This window comes from Martes martes, assembly GCF_963455335.1.
Source record: "Martes martes genome assembly, chromosome: 8".
NCBI classification, from domain to species: domain Eukaryota; kingdom Metazoa; phylum Chordata; class Mammalia; order Carnivora; family Mustelidae; genus Martes; species Martes martes.
The window spans coordinates 103,848,945-103,866,104 of NC_137895.1; the positions used below are offsets into that span (position 1 = coordinate 103,848,945).

Here is a 17,160-nt window from a genome sequence, read left to right on the forward strand (position 1 = left end):
TCCATAGTAGAAATTTTAAAAAACGATTGCTCCTCTCTCTTGTGTTTAAACACGATGCCTTGAACATTCCTCGACTGCTTATTTTTACACCTTCATTTGTTTCTTCATTCATTCACTCAACAAAATATGTATTGTGAGCCTAGTACATGCCAATCATTTGCCTTTTTCTGTGTTCTCTAGTAGTTGGTGAGCAAAATGAGGGCAACTTCTGTGTTTCACTCATTTTTGTGTTTCCATGTTGCATGTGATTGAGAAAGAAAAGGAGAGAAGAAGGGAGAGGGGAGGAAAAAGTAGGGGGAAAGGGAGGAGAGGGAAGGGGAAGGTCATGGAAGAGAGGAGAGGGGCAGGGAGGAAGCTGTTTTATAACAATTTACTCCATGAAAGGGTCTGGACTTGTCTCATTCTCCTGCCCCACTTTAAGATTTTTCTTTTTTAGCCAGTTCTTGAATCAACTGAAATTTGCTTACAATTGTTCCCGTAGCAACCAGCATCCTTTATGCTTTACTTTAGTTTAAAACTCAGAGTAACCAAAATCTCTATTGATTTGAAACAGATTTCTAAACAGGCTTGCTTCCTTTACTAAAAACAAAAACAGATCATTAAAAAAATTTTAAAAGGAAAACTTCACAGTTTTTCAAATAGATTTTAAATGTATGTTTGATTTTTATTTTTTAGGTCTGGGGTTTTGGAGGGGTGGTTTTGGATAGAAGACTCTAGAGCAAACACTTCACAAGAAAAGAGATTTAAATTTTTTAAAGCTGATTTAAATTTTTTTTCTTTCCCAGAACCTATCAAAATTGCAGTGGGCAGTGTAAGATTAAATCACACATTCTCCAGTCCTGGACTAGCACGTGAGGGGCATCAACCACCCTCTTGCACCTGTCAGGGTCTATGCAGCCCTCTCCAGCTCCAGCTACCTCGCTACAAGGTGTGTCTGCCACAGGGGCCCAAACATAATCCAGAGAAAGGAGGAGGGTTAGGTACATTGGCTTTTAGGAAACGAGGAAGTCCCTTAAAGAGCAGTGCCCAGGGTCAGGGCTCAATAAATATTTATGCATAAGAGCAAGGAATGCACCTGAAGTTTCTCTTCAAAACACGATTTGGTATAGTTGCACATCCAGAACTCCAAAAGCAGCATTATAATGAAGCTTCAGGGCAAAATATGTCCTATTTATACATACATTTGATCAATGCTCACCGTTGAGTTGTTTCTGCGATCTACCGTGAGAGCACATCTGTCCTAGATTCTGAGCCACTGGGGGCCAACAAGCTTGGCAGTCAGGCTCGCTTACCAGAGCTACAAGCAGAAAGGGGCTTAGTGATGTGTTCAGTGCCTAGGTCCAGTCTGATGCCATGTACCTCCAAGAGCTCTCACATCCTTTCATTTACATTATCTCACTTGATCCTTGTGGCTAGTGTATAGGACTGGTGATATTACCGGTGAGGCCAAAGGGGTTAGGTAATTTCTTCCAAGTCATCCAGGTAGGATTTGAACCCAGGGCTGGCAGACTTTGAAACATGGTCATCTAACATAGGCTGCTCTCCCTCCCACTGCTCGTCAAGTGTCAGAAATGACAACGGACTGGCTGGAGGTGAGGGCACAGAGCTTTGCATAACTGTCCTGCTTCTGTCTTCTCCTGAACCTGACTCTGAACTTTGTGCTCTCATGTTCTATTTCCAGAAGAGTGTGAACACACACACCGATGTACACATTCCGTGGTGCAGTCTGAATGGGGAGTCATGAATGGCGCCAGCAATAATTAGATGGCAACTGGGTGACTCAATGGAGCAACGATTTGTCAAACTATCAAGTCTCAGCCTCTCAGGGCAGAAGACGCCGACCATGTGTTCAGTCTGTGAGCCCCTCTGCAGTGGTCTTGCCAAGGAGGGTTTGATCACTGCAGGGACAGGAAACCCAAGTCTGCCGCCTCCATCGCACTGTGTGGAGTTCCTGCTTTGGGCTGGACTGTGCGTGTGCTTGCCTGTGTGAGGGGTTCTTTGCTCCTTTGTCATGTTTTCTTCGGGCTGAGGAGACATGGCTGTTTCTAAGTGATGAAAACACATTTGGAATAAGCCTGAGGACCTAGCTTGTGTCACTGAGAAATGCTACCCTCTAAATTTAAAAGAACAAAGCATCCTTTTCTGACCAGACAAAACATTGGGGAGGGTTTTGTTTGTTTGGCTTTTTTTCCCCCTAAAAGAACAAATTGTCAGCTGATAAAGCAGTATGAATATAGGTTTGGATGTGAGTCCCTGACAACCCATGTACACACGTGCCCATATACGCATGTGCAGAGTCTCCATCCCTCCCCACCCCCACTGCCATCCATTCCCTCAAAAGAACCACAAAGAAGAATATATTTTTTACTTAATGTATAGAAGAGTCACTACCATTCCGATAAATTCAAGTAGCATGCAGGCAGGATTTAGAAGGGCAGAGCTGGCTAGCGACTCACCATTTCTGACCCCTGTGGTGGACTTTTGGGATAACCAAACCTCCACAGGCTCCGAGCCCCCTGAACTGATGTTCCCTACAAAAATCAGCTTCTGGGGCGGGGGGTGGGAGGTTGGGGGAACCAGGTGGTGGGTATTAAGGAGGGCACAGATTGCATGGAGCACTGGGTGTGGTGAAAAAACAATGAATACTGTTACGCTGAAAATAAATAAAAAATTTTTAAAAAATCAGCTTCTGCTGCTTCAGCTCATTTTTCATTCACATTGCATTCATTCTCTCACCTCAGGATATGTCTCTTAAATCAACTGCGTTGCTTATTTTCTCTCTGTAGCCCTCCCACCCTTGGGACCAGGGGAAAACACTTAGAGAGAAGAATCCAGAATAAGTCACAGGTAAACTCCTCCATAGGCATAGCAGCTATATTCATGAGACAGGATGCTCATCTCAGGGCCACTGTAGTACCTCCCACCCCAAATGTGAGAAAGAAAACAAAAAGCCATACAAAAACTTAAAAGGCAACTTACAGTGGATTTTGAAGTCCTTGTACTGTCTGTCTTCAATTGCTACCACGTACAAAGCTGCCCGGTCTGGAAACATAAGCCCTCCAGGTTTCTGTTGATGAATTGTGGGGAAATGGGTCTCGTAATCTATTCACCTGACAAAGACATCACATTTTGAACTGCACATAGAGTCACCAGACAGGCACCCCCTTGCCAGCATTTCTCATTCAGCAGACTGTCACCTTGGCCAGGGTTAGGGCTAGGATGGCAATGTTCAATTTTTATTTGGGAGAGGGGAGAATGTGAAGGGTCTAGGTAGAGACCATAGGACAAATGAACTGGGGCAAAGGTAAGTTCAATGGGGAACAGTGAAAGGTGATAATGACCCTTTAGCTTGGACAAGCCAGAGACAGAAGCATGCTCAGCTCTCTGGCAGAGAAACAAGTCCTAAGTACCTGTTGACCAGAATAGATTTTTGTCTTGACAACAGAAAATGGGTGTTGATTATAACCAAAGAGGCCAAGGTTAGACCTATGGAACAATGTGGCAGACATGCTGGACCTGGGGGCCATCATTCTGTCCTCTGAAGCAGATCTGGTTTAAGGAGAGGGGTCTGGAGGGAGTGACCTTCTAGCCCAAGCCCTCTCCGGAGTCCTCGTGTTCTTCCTAGACTGTCGGCCGGGGGCAGAGCAGCAGGACAGCCAGCAGACCGACAAGGGCACAGCATGCAGGACACTTACCAGCCACTTGTCCCTGGCAAAGATGACTGTGTTGAGCATTGACTCATAGAACAGACAGTAGCCCATCCACTCGCTGATGATGATGTCTACCTTCTCCACGGGCAGCTCCACCTCTTCCACTTTACCCTTAAATATGGTGATGACTGGAAAATAGGAACCCCACGGCCACACTTTGCAGGGACCCTAGCCTGGAACCACGAGCACCCCACATCAGGGCCAGACCTACAGGTCTTAGCCCTGTTTTTTTTGTTTGTTTGTTTGTTTTGTTTTTTCCTAGCCTTGCTCTGATCCTGCTTTTAGAATGCAACATACCTCACCCTTCACCAAGCTACTTATACACAGAGAACTGCAAACTACTTGCATGTTTTCTCCCCGAAATGTACAGGGCATTGACTATGTCCTGGCCCTGTGCCGAGCCTGTGATCCTTATCATGCCATCTTCCTAGCGACTCCAAGAAGTAAGCACATTATTATTATTCTCCTTTAGAAGTGAGGCTTAGAGGGGTTTAATGGTGGATGTAGAAGTAGAAACCAAGTCTAATATGCTATGACTCTAACACCGTGATCACAGTCCCCATCCCATTTTGGGCCACCATGATGGTTCATATCCAAAGGGTAAGGTTGTTCAGGTCCAGGGCTCACCTCCCAGTAGGTTTGGGAGCAAGGGAACTTGGGGTCTTGACAAGAGCATGGGCTCTGTAGTCAGGGGTTTAAGTCCTGATTTTCTCATTATTAATTATATGACTTTGCACAAGTTACTTGACCTAACTGAATTCTGATTCCCCAGAAAACAAATAAGGAAAGTAGTATCTACTTAGTGGGTAGTTGAACTGATACGATGAAATATCAAATGTTAAGTGCCAGATTCAGAGCCAGGGCTCAAGGGAAGGTAGACATCACCTAATATTTCCCCCCTTCCTGACCAGTGATGGAGAGGTGAAGGGCATAAGGCCGGGACCACTCTCCTGCTCTTAGTGACCTCTGCTCATGAGTCACTTCTTAGACCTTCCGACCCCTCCAGGGCAGGAGAAGCTTCTTAACTGGGTCTTTGATCATTTGACATAGTCATACACATAATTTTGGAGTCTCTTTTTGCATTTGTTGCTCTAAAGTTCATAGCAAACCCTATCTTAGACGATGCTATGAAATTGACGGGTGACGTATTGGTTGGCTGAATTCATCCGAAGATTTCTGCTGAAAGGATACACATATTCATGCTCTGAAATTCTCTTTCTGCACCATCTTCTGAAAAATCACACCGTGCCTGAGCTTTGCTGGGAAAATGGAACAATAGCTTGTACTCAGGAGTGGAAAAAAAAAAAAAAAAAACCAAAAAACAAAAACATGTACACACAAAGAGAATACATCTGTCCTGAATCTGAGCTTCACAAAAATGAATTTGGATTAGAGGCTCCTGGATGACAAAGGCCAAACAAAACAAAACAAAAGGGATTTGTTTCACGTCCTCACATTGGATAATGCAGGTGAGGAAGTGCCCATTAGCAGCCTCTAATGATGATTTTGCTCTCCAGTCCTAGTGTTTAATCAAGTCTTAATCAGGTAAGTCCTGCTCCGTAAGCAGTCAGACACTTTGCAGACGCACCTTGGTTCTGATCACTCTAGAGTGAGGTCCAGACTTGTGTGGCGACTACTTGTCGAGCCCTAGCCCTAAGTGTTAATATCAGGAAGGCTTAGTCTTCTCCAAAAGTTTCAGAAGGGGTGGGAGGAGTAGGTGTCAAAACTCTGCTCCTCTGGGGGTGCTCCACAACCCAAGAGCAGGAAGGAAGCGGGCAGGACCCGGAATGACTCGAGAGGATTCACAAGGGGACAAAGTAAGATTTTTGAAAATGCAAAGAGAAAGCCTAACTTATTTCTCATCCTGAGAAAGAGCTGACAAATACACGCCTGACCCACCTGCCTCATTATTTGAGTGCAAAGCCTGGTTTGTCTTACTTTTGCAAATCTTTGTTGTTGAAGAATAACTGACATGTCATCTTATATTAATTTCATGTGCACAACACAGTGATTTGACATTGCGTATGTAAATTGCAAACTGATCACCACAAAAAATCTAGTTACCATTCGTCACCATACAAAGTTGATACAAATTATTGACTTTATTTCTCATGTGGCACATTCCATCCCCATGACTTAATTATTTTATAATTGGAAGTTTGTACCTCTTAAATGCCTTCACCCTTTCCCCACCACCCCCTACCCCTCCTCTGGCAACCAGCAGTCTGTTCTCTGTGTCTATGAGTCTGGGTTTGATTTGGTTTTGTAGATTCTACTTCTTAATGAAATCATGCAGTCAGTATTTATTCCTCTCTCTCTTCTTCTCTCTCTCTTTCACTTATTGTGATGCCCTCAAGGTGGCCTCCTTTTCTTCTCTCTTTGCACATTCTTTGGAGGCTCTTCCCTAATATCTGCTTCTGCGTATGGGGCTATAGGAGTGCTCCATCTCCTACGTTAGATCACGACTTCCACGTGGCTCAGGAAGGTGTGTTCTCCTGCCTGTGGGGCCCCACAGCCTCCACTCTGGATGCCTAGTACATGGTTCACTGGGGATCCTTCCATGGACAGGACTCCAGTAGGACTGCAAGAAGTAGAGATGGGCAAGGACTTATAGTCTAGTCTGACAGATGGGTATGTACAGAATATCCCTGGGGTGTCCCCAGCGTAAGTGAATGTTGTCCCTGTCCTCTGCAGTAGTGCTCTCTCCATTCACTACTATATCCTGATCACTATGGATACAATAGTAGATGGCAGGCAGGTAGACAGATAAATGAGAGAGATAAAGAGAGGGAGAGATACGGTGGGTCGTAGAAAGGCAGAAGGAATCAATTAACCCTATTTTAAAAGATCAATAGTCTGTGCCTCACTTCACTTAATGTCACCCTTCTGCATTCAAACATTTCTGAGAGCAGGTGTAGCCCCGGCTTGGCTTCATGTGTAGATGGGCCGTTTGTGAAAGGAAAAAGACAGGCCTCCCCTCAGTCCCTTCATCCCCTTGCTCGGGTGTTTCTCTACAATGCTCGATTTTCACAACCTTCTGCCAGTGTCCGAGAGCCAGACAGCTTCTGCTGTTCTTGTTCCAGGTGACAATCAACCTTGACCAAACATTTCCTCCCCTTTGGGGCCTCCATTTCCTTATTGTGGGGAGAAAAAAAGGAAGGGGATTGAACCCAGACATCCCTAAGATGTTCGGTTGTGCCAAAATGCTTTGATTCCTCAGACATATATTAAGCACGGAAAAGGCATTCTGCAAAGTTTACTGGGAGAAGTAGCTGACCCCGATAAAGAAAGAGGGCCTGCAACGTCCAGTTTGACTCTAATTTGCACCAGTTCCTTGAGGCTAATTTTTTTTTAAGAGGCTATGTTGTTTCTATGGACCCAAATATAATTGAATCATCAGGGATGGCCTTTCTGTTTTCTGCAGTCACACCAGCAACCACTTAAACTCCCAGATTCAATGTCCCAGTCTGCAAAATGCTACCTCCTGCGGTGGGCTGTATGGCAATTAAATGGGGGGCTACTGGTCAGTGCAATGCAGTGGGTCGCCTCCAAGAATTTTGTGGGCAACTGAACCTTCTCCACGTCAAGATCTTCGAGGGGGATCTTAGCCATTGATACTCAGGTTCTGAGCAGCGATGGGCTGCAGAGCCCCACTCTCAATCTGGACCCCACATCACCAACCCTGTGTCAGTTCAAGGTTGCCCTGAGGTCCCTCTTTGGAGCTATGTTCTTATTCCATAGAGATGATGGGAAGTTTGTTCCAACAACAGGACCATGGCTCATAAATTTTGGAATGATTAATCATAACCAAGTGTACAACAGGGAGCAATGCACTCTAAACTCTAAATTGGGAGATTCTTCGGTAATTTCAAGTTTGCTAATTAGACATCCAGATTTTTTTTTCTTTTTTTGGATTTGTTTTCTTTTTATCTTGAGTGTTGACTACAGAGAACCAGCCAAACTAACTCACGGTTGTTCGTTTGACTTAAAAAACAAAACAAAACAAAAAGGTCAGACTGATGTCATCTGGGCTTCCAGCATGTCCATCAGAGTCAACTGACCCCACAGTCTGAAGTGAGGGGTCTCCCCATTTAGACTCTTATGTTCCCCAGAGCAGATCCTGTAGCACAGAGGAGTGGGCATGAGGGTCATGAGTGCGAGGCGGGGGACACATCTTGAGGCTGCAGGGTCTCTCTGATGCCATGCCCACCACAGCACGGACACTCACCATGCCCCAGCTGCCTTGCCATGTTGCTCACATGCCTATTTTGGGGACACCCACGCCAGCTGCCACACACCTTCCAAGGGCCTGACTCGCCTCCAGGCTATGATCTCCTTCTCTTAGTTATCTGTACTAGCTTCCTATTTCCAGGACCTAGCAGAGCACTTGCCTCCTCACAAACATTCAGAAATCATGGCTGAATGAATGAATGGATGAATAAGCAATTTTGAAAAAAGGGTATTTGGGTTCAAAGACAAAAGATCCTCAAACCAGTCCTAATTAGTATAGTAAAAAAAAATTACTAGCATTTGAATAGCAGCTTTGCAGAGTGATTTCACTTACATTATCTCCATAACCCTCACAGGAACCCGTGTGTTGGTTTTATTACTCCATCTGCCTAATGAGAAAGCGGGAGTTTAGAGAAAGCAAAAAGTAGAGCCAAAAAGCAAGGTCTGTTGCATAACCTGGTACAAGTCTCCAGCCTCCCTGGGGCTCCCCTCCGTCATCTGTGGATATAATATCTGACTTACCTACCTCGTGGGATTGTTGTGGACACCAAGCAACCGCTTGGGAATGACAGGGGGAAAGAAATCACAGAAGGTCAAGGACTGGCTCGTCCTTTTCCTGACGGCTGTCAGACTGGTTAGTAGAGTAAAGAGCAGTAGGGCCCTCATGAGCCTATCAGGCCGGTGGAGGAGGATCCCATTCATCTCCCTGGTACCAGCTCTTCCTTGGCTTCCCAGGGTCCAGGTACATGGATAAACCTCTCTGACAAGGTCAGACCCAGCCCATTCCCAAGCCAGTAGTGGTGGGACAAAGACAACAACAATAATGTTATCCCCAATATCTGGAGGGACTTGGAATAAACCCTACAGCCAATAGACCCCAGAACGGGACTGGCAGAGATGAGCCATGGGTGCTTTCAGCCTCAATATAGTAGAAACTTCAATATGGTACCCTCTTTCGCCCCCAGCTCCCCTTTCACCCGGGAACATAGGGCTTGAGCTTCTGCTTTATCCCTAGTACATCATCTCCTAGCCTACTCTGGCTCCCTTGAGAACTGAGGACCTTGTCTGCTTAGCGAGAGCTCTGAAGTCCTGCTGGCTTTGGCCAGAGACCTTCCCTGCCCAGAGACCCTGCACAGCTGGACTAACACTCAGGCAACCAAAACCACATCGGGATTCACCCCTACCCCGGGCTATCGCCCACCACTTAGGACCCTTGGAACCTCACACACTGGCCACAGGCAGAGGACTGTACGGCTTGGCCAAGTGGGGCAGGGATGAGGACGGCAGTGCTACGGAACAGGGTGGTTGAATCAGTGCCAATGTAGAAGGCAGCAAAACCTCCCTAGGCTCCAGAACTCAGAAAATCATCCCAGGTGTCACTGTCACTCGCCACCCAGAGCTCACATGGGACAGGCACAAAGTGTCTCCCATCTCAGGGAGCTGGCATGGGCCGTCCCTCTGCGTGTCATATTTCAGTCCACTCAGCAGCTGGCCTCTTCGTCCACTGGATCTGTGCCTCAGTGCCCTCCCTCTGGAAGCTTCCTCACTTCCGGTACTGTGGTCCGTGTCTAACAGTCGGCTCCAGGAGTGGGGCAAATGTGTTTGCTGGTGTCTGCAGTGTAAATAACTCCACTGTGGCTGATTCCTGCTCACCTCCCAGACGTCACCCGTGCACAGGTGGGAAGAAGAGAGCAAGGCACTGTGAGCCGTGTAAGCCGGCTCTGGCATGCCATTATGACCCCCCAGTTGGAAGTGGGCAGGCCGCTCTTCTAACGAACCCATCGTGTTTTGTTCTAAGACCCATCACGATCTGTAAGTCTTCCGTGATGTCTGTTTGCTGGCGTCCATATGGGTCCTCTCCGTGAGTCGGCGAGCTGCACCAGAGCAGAGAGCCTATCTGTCAGCTCTGCGGCGGACCCCCAGAACCTGGCACAGAGTGTGGAGTGGGGCACAGCAATGCTTGAAAGACCGAGTGTGTGAAGACCAGCCCCAAGCTTAGGCTGCTTCATGAGCAGTTTGGAACGGAAGTAGCAATTGCCAGGAGTCACTAATACAGGTTCATTAGAAACAATTACATCTGATTAATCTCCTTTCTTCTTTGGACAGGGTTATTAGTCAAGTTAATAAATGAAATAATAGTAACGCTAGCTAATATTTATTGGCTGCTTACTGCCCACGGGATACCATCGTGTTTCACACAGCAGTGTGAGAGTAGATACTGAACAACGGGGGCTCCTGGGGAAGGAGCCCTGATTTGTAGCATTTGCTGCTCTCTTGGGTGTCAATATTCCCATGGTGGCCAATTTCAAGCCAGCGGAGTAACTCCATCCACATCACAAATAGACTGAAAGTTTCACAGTGCACCCCAGGAGCCTGTAAGAGCCTGTTTCGGCACACCACGGTTTTGCACAGTAACGTGGAATTGTCACGACGCCCCTAGGAGGTATGCTCCACTATGGTTCCCATTTCACAGATGGGGAAACTGAGGCACAGAAAATAAGGGATCCAAGATCACAGGCTAAGTGTGAACCAGGAAGCTTGGGTCCAGAGTCAATGCTCTTCACTGGCCCCCTCCCCACGCCTGCAGTGCCCCATGTGGGTACTTCCTTGCATCCGTGGCATCCTCGTGGATATGCCGTGTTATTGTATGGATCGCCACTGATCCACCGCCGCCACGGGCACTGATCAAGACCTGAAGGAAGACCAGCCTACAGGCGCCTCTGTGCTCACCCCAGGGCACCCACCCGATATGCAGGAACAGCAAGCACAGAATGGTGACCCTGGGAGAGCCAGGTCCTTGGGAGTCCCTAGCAGTTGTAAGGAAGGTCCAAATCTACCAGCATGAAGTCTATGATGAATAAAAAGGGCGACTCTCCATTTGGATTCAAGACAAAGGTTAGAAGCCCCGGCCGTGTGGCCCCAGAGGAGAACAAGGGAGCGTAGGCAAGGCTGCAGGGAGGCGGATGCCCCCGAGAAGCAAATGCTTCTCCCAACCATGGCTCGCAGGTGGCTGGTGGCAAGTTCCCTGTCAGGGGCATCTCCAGGACTGTGTGACCCCAGGACATGGGAGGAAACCTGCCGCAACGGAGAAGGCAAGCAGCATCTAGGCAAGTCTTGGAGTGTTGGGCCAAGAAAGAGCGAAGTGCCTGAAAGGACCCGCACGTCATGCTTGTTGGGTGCCTACTCTGCAGGAAGCCCAGCACCGGGCACTCCGTGAACACTGTCTCGCATCCCCCGGGAACCCAGGCTGCGTAGGGACAGAGTTCCTCTCTGGGCGGCCAGTGAGGGGAAGGGACAAAGCCACCCCTCCTGGGATGTGACAGAGCTGCTGTCCATTGCCACTCTGCCGGGTTATGTCATGCTCAGGCCTCCTTGTCCATGATACTCCTGCTTCAGGACATGCACAGGTAGAAGAAGAGAGAGAAGAGGAGGGATACGCTTTCTCCCTTTAGTTTTCTGAGAAATAAATTTCTCAGAACCATAAAATCTCATCAATCCCTGAGCACCTATGCCAACTTCCACAAACAGATCTACCTTTTGAGGCATCTCAGCAGCCCACCAGCCTGGCTGGCAGGGAAATGGAGGAAATAATGGTTCTTAAGTTAGAGAGGCGCCTCTGAGCACGTGAGTGGACCACGCGTGCGGCAGAAGGCACGTGAAGCTGCGCGACCACGGCAGGTGGCTTCGTGGAGGTGCGCGTCTCCACATGAATAAACCCCACCCCAGGAGCTGCGTGGAGGTGGAGGGGGAGAGGGCCTGACTGATTCTGGGTAGCAGGTATTTTATGTCCTGTGTTGTTATTTATGTCTCTACACCTACACTCCGGAGCCCCACACAATTGGCTGTTGCAACATTTCAAAAGCATTTCCATGGAAGCATTCATAGAGTCAAGCTGTCCTCTTTCCAGTACACACGCCAAGGCTGAGTGAACAGGTGCCACACACGGGGCCCTGGACGGCCTCCCCAGCTCCAGCTGCCCATTGCTCTGTACCCAGGAAGGAAGATGTGGGGAAAACGTTGCCTTGGAAAGGCCCCTGGCCCTGGAGTTCCCTCCGCCTCAATACACTGGCAGGGAAGGGTAGGAATAGGTACCAGGCAAGGGGGGAGGCTGTTTACTGGGGGACGATGGCTTGTCCTCTTGGGCCTTTGCTCAGTAGCACGGAATCAAGTGTGAGCCACCAAAATACAGAGCATGGAATGATTCCCTCCTAAAGCCATAAGGTGAGACTGAGCAAAAAGAGGGGTGTGTGGCTGCCACGATGGTTCATTGGGGTGGGGGGGGGGCGTGAGGGCGGCCCTGCACAGCACATCAGAGCCCCAGGGAGGTAAGCAGGGCATCCTTATGAAGTGGTGGCCTCGGGGCGAGGGGTAAGTCCAAAGGGGTAAGGGGGTCTCTGCACAAGAAGGGGCTTGGCTCAGGGGACTGGAGTCGAGCAGGGAGAGGAGACGGCCCATGCAGGTGACAGAGCCCAGCACCAGGTGACAGACACATCTACACAGAGCAGGAGGTGGCGACAGTGGGAGATGGTGCTCATATGGGGGGATTGATTCAATAAGGAAACACAGTTGAATAGCGGGAGCCAGGTTTTCCACTGTCAGAGACCAGAACGTCCAACAAAGGGAGGGAGGATGTCAGAGCACCTTGTGGTATGGGTTAGAGTCAGGGTATCGCGTGAACTCACACTTGACAGTATGTATAGATAGATTCAGAAACACACGTTATGCAAATGCCCATGTACACACACACACACACACACACACACACACACAAAGACACACACACACACACTACACACTCTAGTTCTTTCCACTGAAGCAGCTTGGGGATATCAATGCCCTAAAATCAATGAGCACACTTAGCCCCAGGTCCTAGTTTCTAAATGCCATTGTCCACTAAATGGACTTCAAGGCTCCTTGGGAAAAACACAGATTCTAAAACAAAGCCATGTAAAGTACAAGATGAGCCTGGAACATCTGTGCCAGAAAATAAGAAGGCTCACACAACAAATGAAGAAGGAATGTCAAAAGGATGCAGAAGCCAGCTTGAAGGGGGTCCGGTGACCAAATCAGGAACAATTTGGGTTTCAAAATGAATATTGATAATAATAGACATAACCTATTGAATAAAATAAGAAATTAATGATAAGGAATGAAATATTTACATGGTTTCCAACTGCCTCCCCCAGAGAAGCCTACTCATGACAAAAGGAGAAGGAGCAACTTGACCATGGAGAAGCCTGGCAGACATCCCCTGAAGCAGGGATCAAAGTCAATGCTGTCAGTGACAGGACGAATCCAGACTGCATGTCCCCGAGAGCATGCAGGGAGAAGGACACAGCATCTCAGCTGCACCCATTAGTGCAGAAGCATCCCGTGTCCCCAGACAGAGGGACAGCCTGCAGAACTCTGGTCTGCAATCCTCAAGCATCAAGGTGACAACAGTCGAACAAGGTCTGGCTGCTCCAGCCTGAAGGCAACCAGAGATGTGACAACTAAATGCAGCCCATGGTTTGAAACAGAATCCTTTTGCTGCGAAGGATGTTATTTTGACCAGTGGCCAACAGGAGTAGGATCTGAGCACTCGATAACGATCATAGAAGAACGCTAGTCCCCTGATTTTGAGGGTCGCATTGTGGCTATGCAAAAAAATGTCCCTGTTTGTAGGACACACACATTCGTGTCTTCAGGGCTGATGGAGCGTCATGTCAACAACTTGCTCTCAAAGCATTCAGGAGAAAAGAGGAACTTGCACATTTTCTGGAAAGTGGAGTGTTCTGAGGGTTAAAGGAAGGAAGGGAAAAAGGAAAGGAAGGGGAATAAAACAACTTACAGGAATCTGAAGCAGAGGAGGGTGAAGAAGGGGGGGCCCTGCAGAGGCAACCGGAGGGCATGACGAGGAGTTGTGGGCTTTCTCTTTCCTGGCAAGCCTTCAGAGCCCAACCACCCTTCTCCTGAGGTCAGGCACTCCTCAGCTAATGTTCTCCCCTCTCCCACTCAGGCCCACCCCACACACTGCTACCAATGGCTGCCAGCAGCTGCCCTCTGCAAGCCAGGGAGGCTATGGTTCTAGGTCCTGAGAGCTGGCAGCAAGAGACAGATGATAAGTAAGGGGGGCTAGGCAGAGCCTCCCTCCGAGGGCTGGCATCCCTGTGCAAGTGAACCTGTACAGAGGCAGGGAATGGTCTAAACGTTCTTCGAAGGCCCCTTAGGGCCCAGGGATGGGACTAAGAGGACATCTGATCAGACATCTATTTGCACTCACCCTCCTCTCCTAAGAGGTTTTGATTTTCATTTTCGGGGTTGGCAGCCACTGCTGGGGTTTCCACCTCAATGTAAACACCCTTCGGGAGAGAGGACAAGAGCGAGAGCCAAGACTGAAGGTTCTACCCTAGCTCTCCTAACCTCGACGTCCACATTTGTAAAATGGGGAAAACCTCCGGTGCTATAGCACAGAGCTGGAGAAAGGGATATCAGATGAAAGCATGTGGATGGCAGGCTGGTTCACCCTTGCAGAGAAAGAACTGGCCAGTTTTCTTTTTCCATCTTTAGTAAGCAAGTAGAGTGCTCACCTCTCTTTTCCTTCTGCCCACATCAGGTACTTTTCCAGGAATGTACAAAACAGCTGGCTTCCCTTAGTGAACCAAGAGAGGCTGGACACCAAAGCCAGAGGTTGGGGGTGTCTGAGCAATGCTTTCCCTACTCGGGCTGGAAAGAAGCCTCTGGACCCCTCTCATGGCCCACTCAATACCCCTAACCTTTGGTGCTGTCATTCACTCATCATTGTCGCTTTCCCTTCTTCGTTTCCTGCCTCACCCAGCTTAGATTCCATGACTCATTATTGCAAACAACTTCCATGCTCTCCCATCAAAGGTCCCGTCCAGGCAGCTCCTCTCACACCCACGCTGGTGACCATGGTAAGCGGAAATTCACACATGGACCAAGCTTACAGCCTAACTGTGTTGACTCATCTCCAGGGGGCACTGACCCCTCCCCAGCAGTCCCCACTCGTCCTACTACTCTATTTGCCTTTCTCCCTCCTAAAAGACCATTCCATTCCTTCTCATGTCTCTTCTCATCCCTCTCTTCTCTGCCAATGATTGTCTTATTCTTCAAAAAGGAAACGGAGGCCATAAACCAGGGGCTTTCCGCTGCCAGCCTACCTCTATCTGGACCCACACCCCCACTTTCCCTCTGGTACCCTACTCCAAGGAAAAGGCCATCCCCTAAACCTGTGCTCTGAACTCAAGGGCCTCGCTCCTGTACCTTTCTCCTGTATCCCCCTTGTACTGGACAATTGAATCCAGCACACATGTTGCCATCTCTATCCTTAAAAAACACTTCACTGCCTTGGCCCCACATTCCCCTGTAGTTATAGTTCCACTTTTCTGTTCCCCAGCACAGCAAGAAGACTTACTTACAGCCCTCCCTTCACAATCTGTCCTTAACCTACTCTAACTGGACTTCAGTCTCCCCCACTCCCACATTGAGTCCTCTCTTGTTTAGAACACCAGTACCCTCCATGTGGCCAAACTCAATGGTCACTTCTCTGTTCTTACCTTACTTGATCTCTTAGCATTCCCTATACTTGTCCCTTCCTCCTTCCCTTGGCTTCATGGTACATTTCTCTCCTGAAGGTCCACCAGCCTCACTGGGGTATCTTCTCTGCCTCTTGCTCGCCTCTTCTCCTATGCTTGGCCTCCAGATGTTAAAATGCCCCAGTGCCCTATTTTGGCCCATTTCTTTCTTCCAGCTCTCCTTTGTCCCTAAGTGACATTGTGCTGTACCTTCAAATAAAATCCAGATACTGAAGACTCCCAACTGTATATGCCATGTTCTGGCTCTCCCTGGAACTCATATATCCTGTCTTACTCAACATGTCTACTGGATGTCCATCTCAAACCTGACACGTTTGAAGTGAACTTTTGACTCCTTTCTCCCTCCTATCATCCCTAGGAATGCTCTACTTTCAGTCTTCCACCATCCTCCCATCACTCAAGGCAACAAAATAGCCCTTGCTCCTATCTTCTTTATCATTCCCATATGTATCCCATCAGCTAGCCCCTTGCTTCTAGCCCAAAGTGGTCACCTTTCTTCACCTCCCTGCCACCACCCTTGTCACCAGCCATGTCACAGTACATCCCCTGGGCACTGAAATAGTCTCCGAATGTGTCTGCGCTTACAACCCATACTAATCCATACTCCATAGGAACGACTTCTCCCTTGCATAAAATTCTCCAAAATGCCTCCATCATCCTTAGAAAAAAAAAATCAACTTGGTTTTCCTAGTTTAAAAATCCTACATTACCTGGCCCAGCTCAGCATAGTACTTGGGGCCTAAATCTCATCAGGTTGACTGATAAAAGGCGCAAGGAGTTCTTTGGACTGAGGACACTTGCAGTTGTGAGTGTATCCAAGATAGGTTCCAGGAGGAAGGGCCTGGGAAATGTTGCAATGCATGGGAAAGGAGTGAAGGGAGGAAGGGAAGAGAGGGCACCTCTCTTTATAGTCAGACTCCAGCTTGGAGAAGGTCCCACTCCCAAAAGCAGCCTAATTGCCAAGACAACATCATCAGCAACAGGGCCTGCGGGCTGTAGAGGACCATATTTCTCCAAAGGCAGAGCCTGGGGTCTACTAGGATGCCCTTGGTCGGCTGATGGGGAGAGACAGGGCTGGGGGTTGTGGAGAGAGAAGAAGAGGAGGAACAGCTGCCATTTTGCAAAACTCAATAGAATGCCTACAGCTGGGGCCAAGCAGGGGAATGGTAGCTAAGCCATGGGGGCTGAGCTGGGGATAACGTGTCCTTGGCTGACATGGTGGGATGGGGAACCTCAGAACGCTGTGGGCACAGTCCTGCAAAGAAGGCCTCAGCTGGGCTCCACCATCCCAAGGCCAAGTGCTCTGCACTTTCCCCTCTTATGTCAGTCTATACCACCCAAACAAGAAAGTGCAAGCCCCCTCACCCCCTCCGTCCATGGGGAAACACGTGGAGGTATGTCTTACTGTTGTCCAAGTGGTTGGCCTTAATGATCTTCTCTGAGTAGTCAGAAATACTGGAACATTCAATCTAGAAAGGGCACAGAACAAAGGAATGAGGCATGAAAAGATCACAGCGTGTCCAGTGCCAATTTAACCAATGGAGGAGCTGAGCCTAGAGGGGTACAGTGATCTGCCCACAGCCCTACAGTTATCTTGCGGCAGATTGAGAACTACAGGGCAGCCC

At 48.4% G+C, this 17,160-nt stretch overlaps 1 protein-coding gene across 1 annotated transcript in view; it reads right to left on the reverse strand.

The window, feature by feature from the left end:
• PRMT8 (protein arginine methyltransferase 8) overlaps window positions 1–17,160 on the reverse strand; it is a gene marked incomplete at both ends in the record, with an annotated part of 100,290 nt that overhangs the window by 20,559 nt on the left and 62,571 nt on the right. Inside the window, 3 exons of the mRNA XM_080812276.1 lie at window positions 2,980–3,067; window positions 3,696–3,838; window positions 16,941–17,004. Coding sequence (XP_080668402.1) covers window positions 2,980–3,067; window positions 3,696–3,838; window positions 16,941–17,004 — 295 coding nt within the window. The remainder of the gene's footprint in view (window positions 1–2,979; window positions 3,068–3,695; window positions 3,839–16,940; window positions 17,005–17,160) is intronic.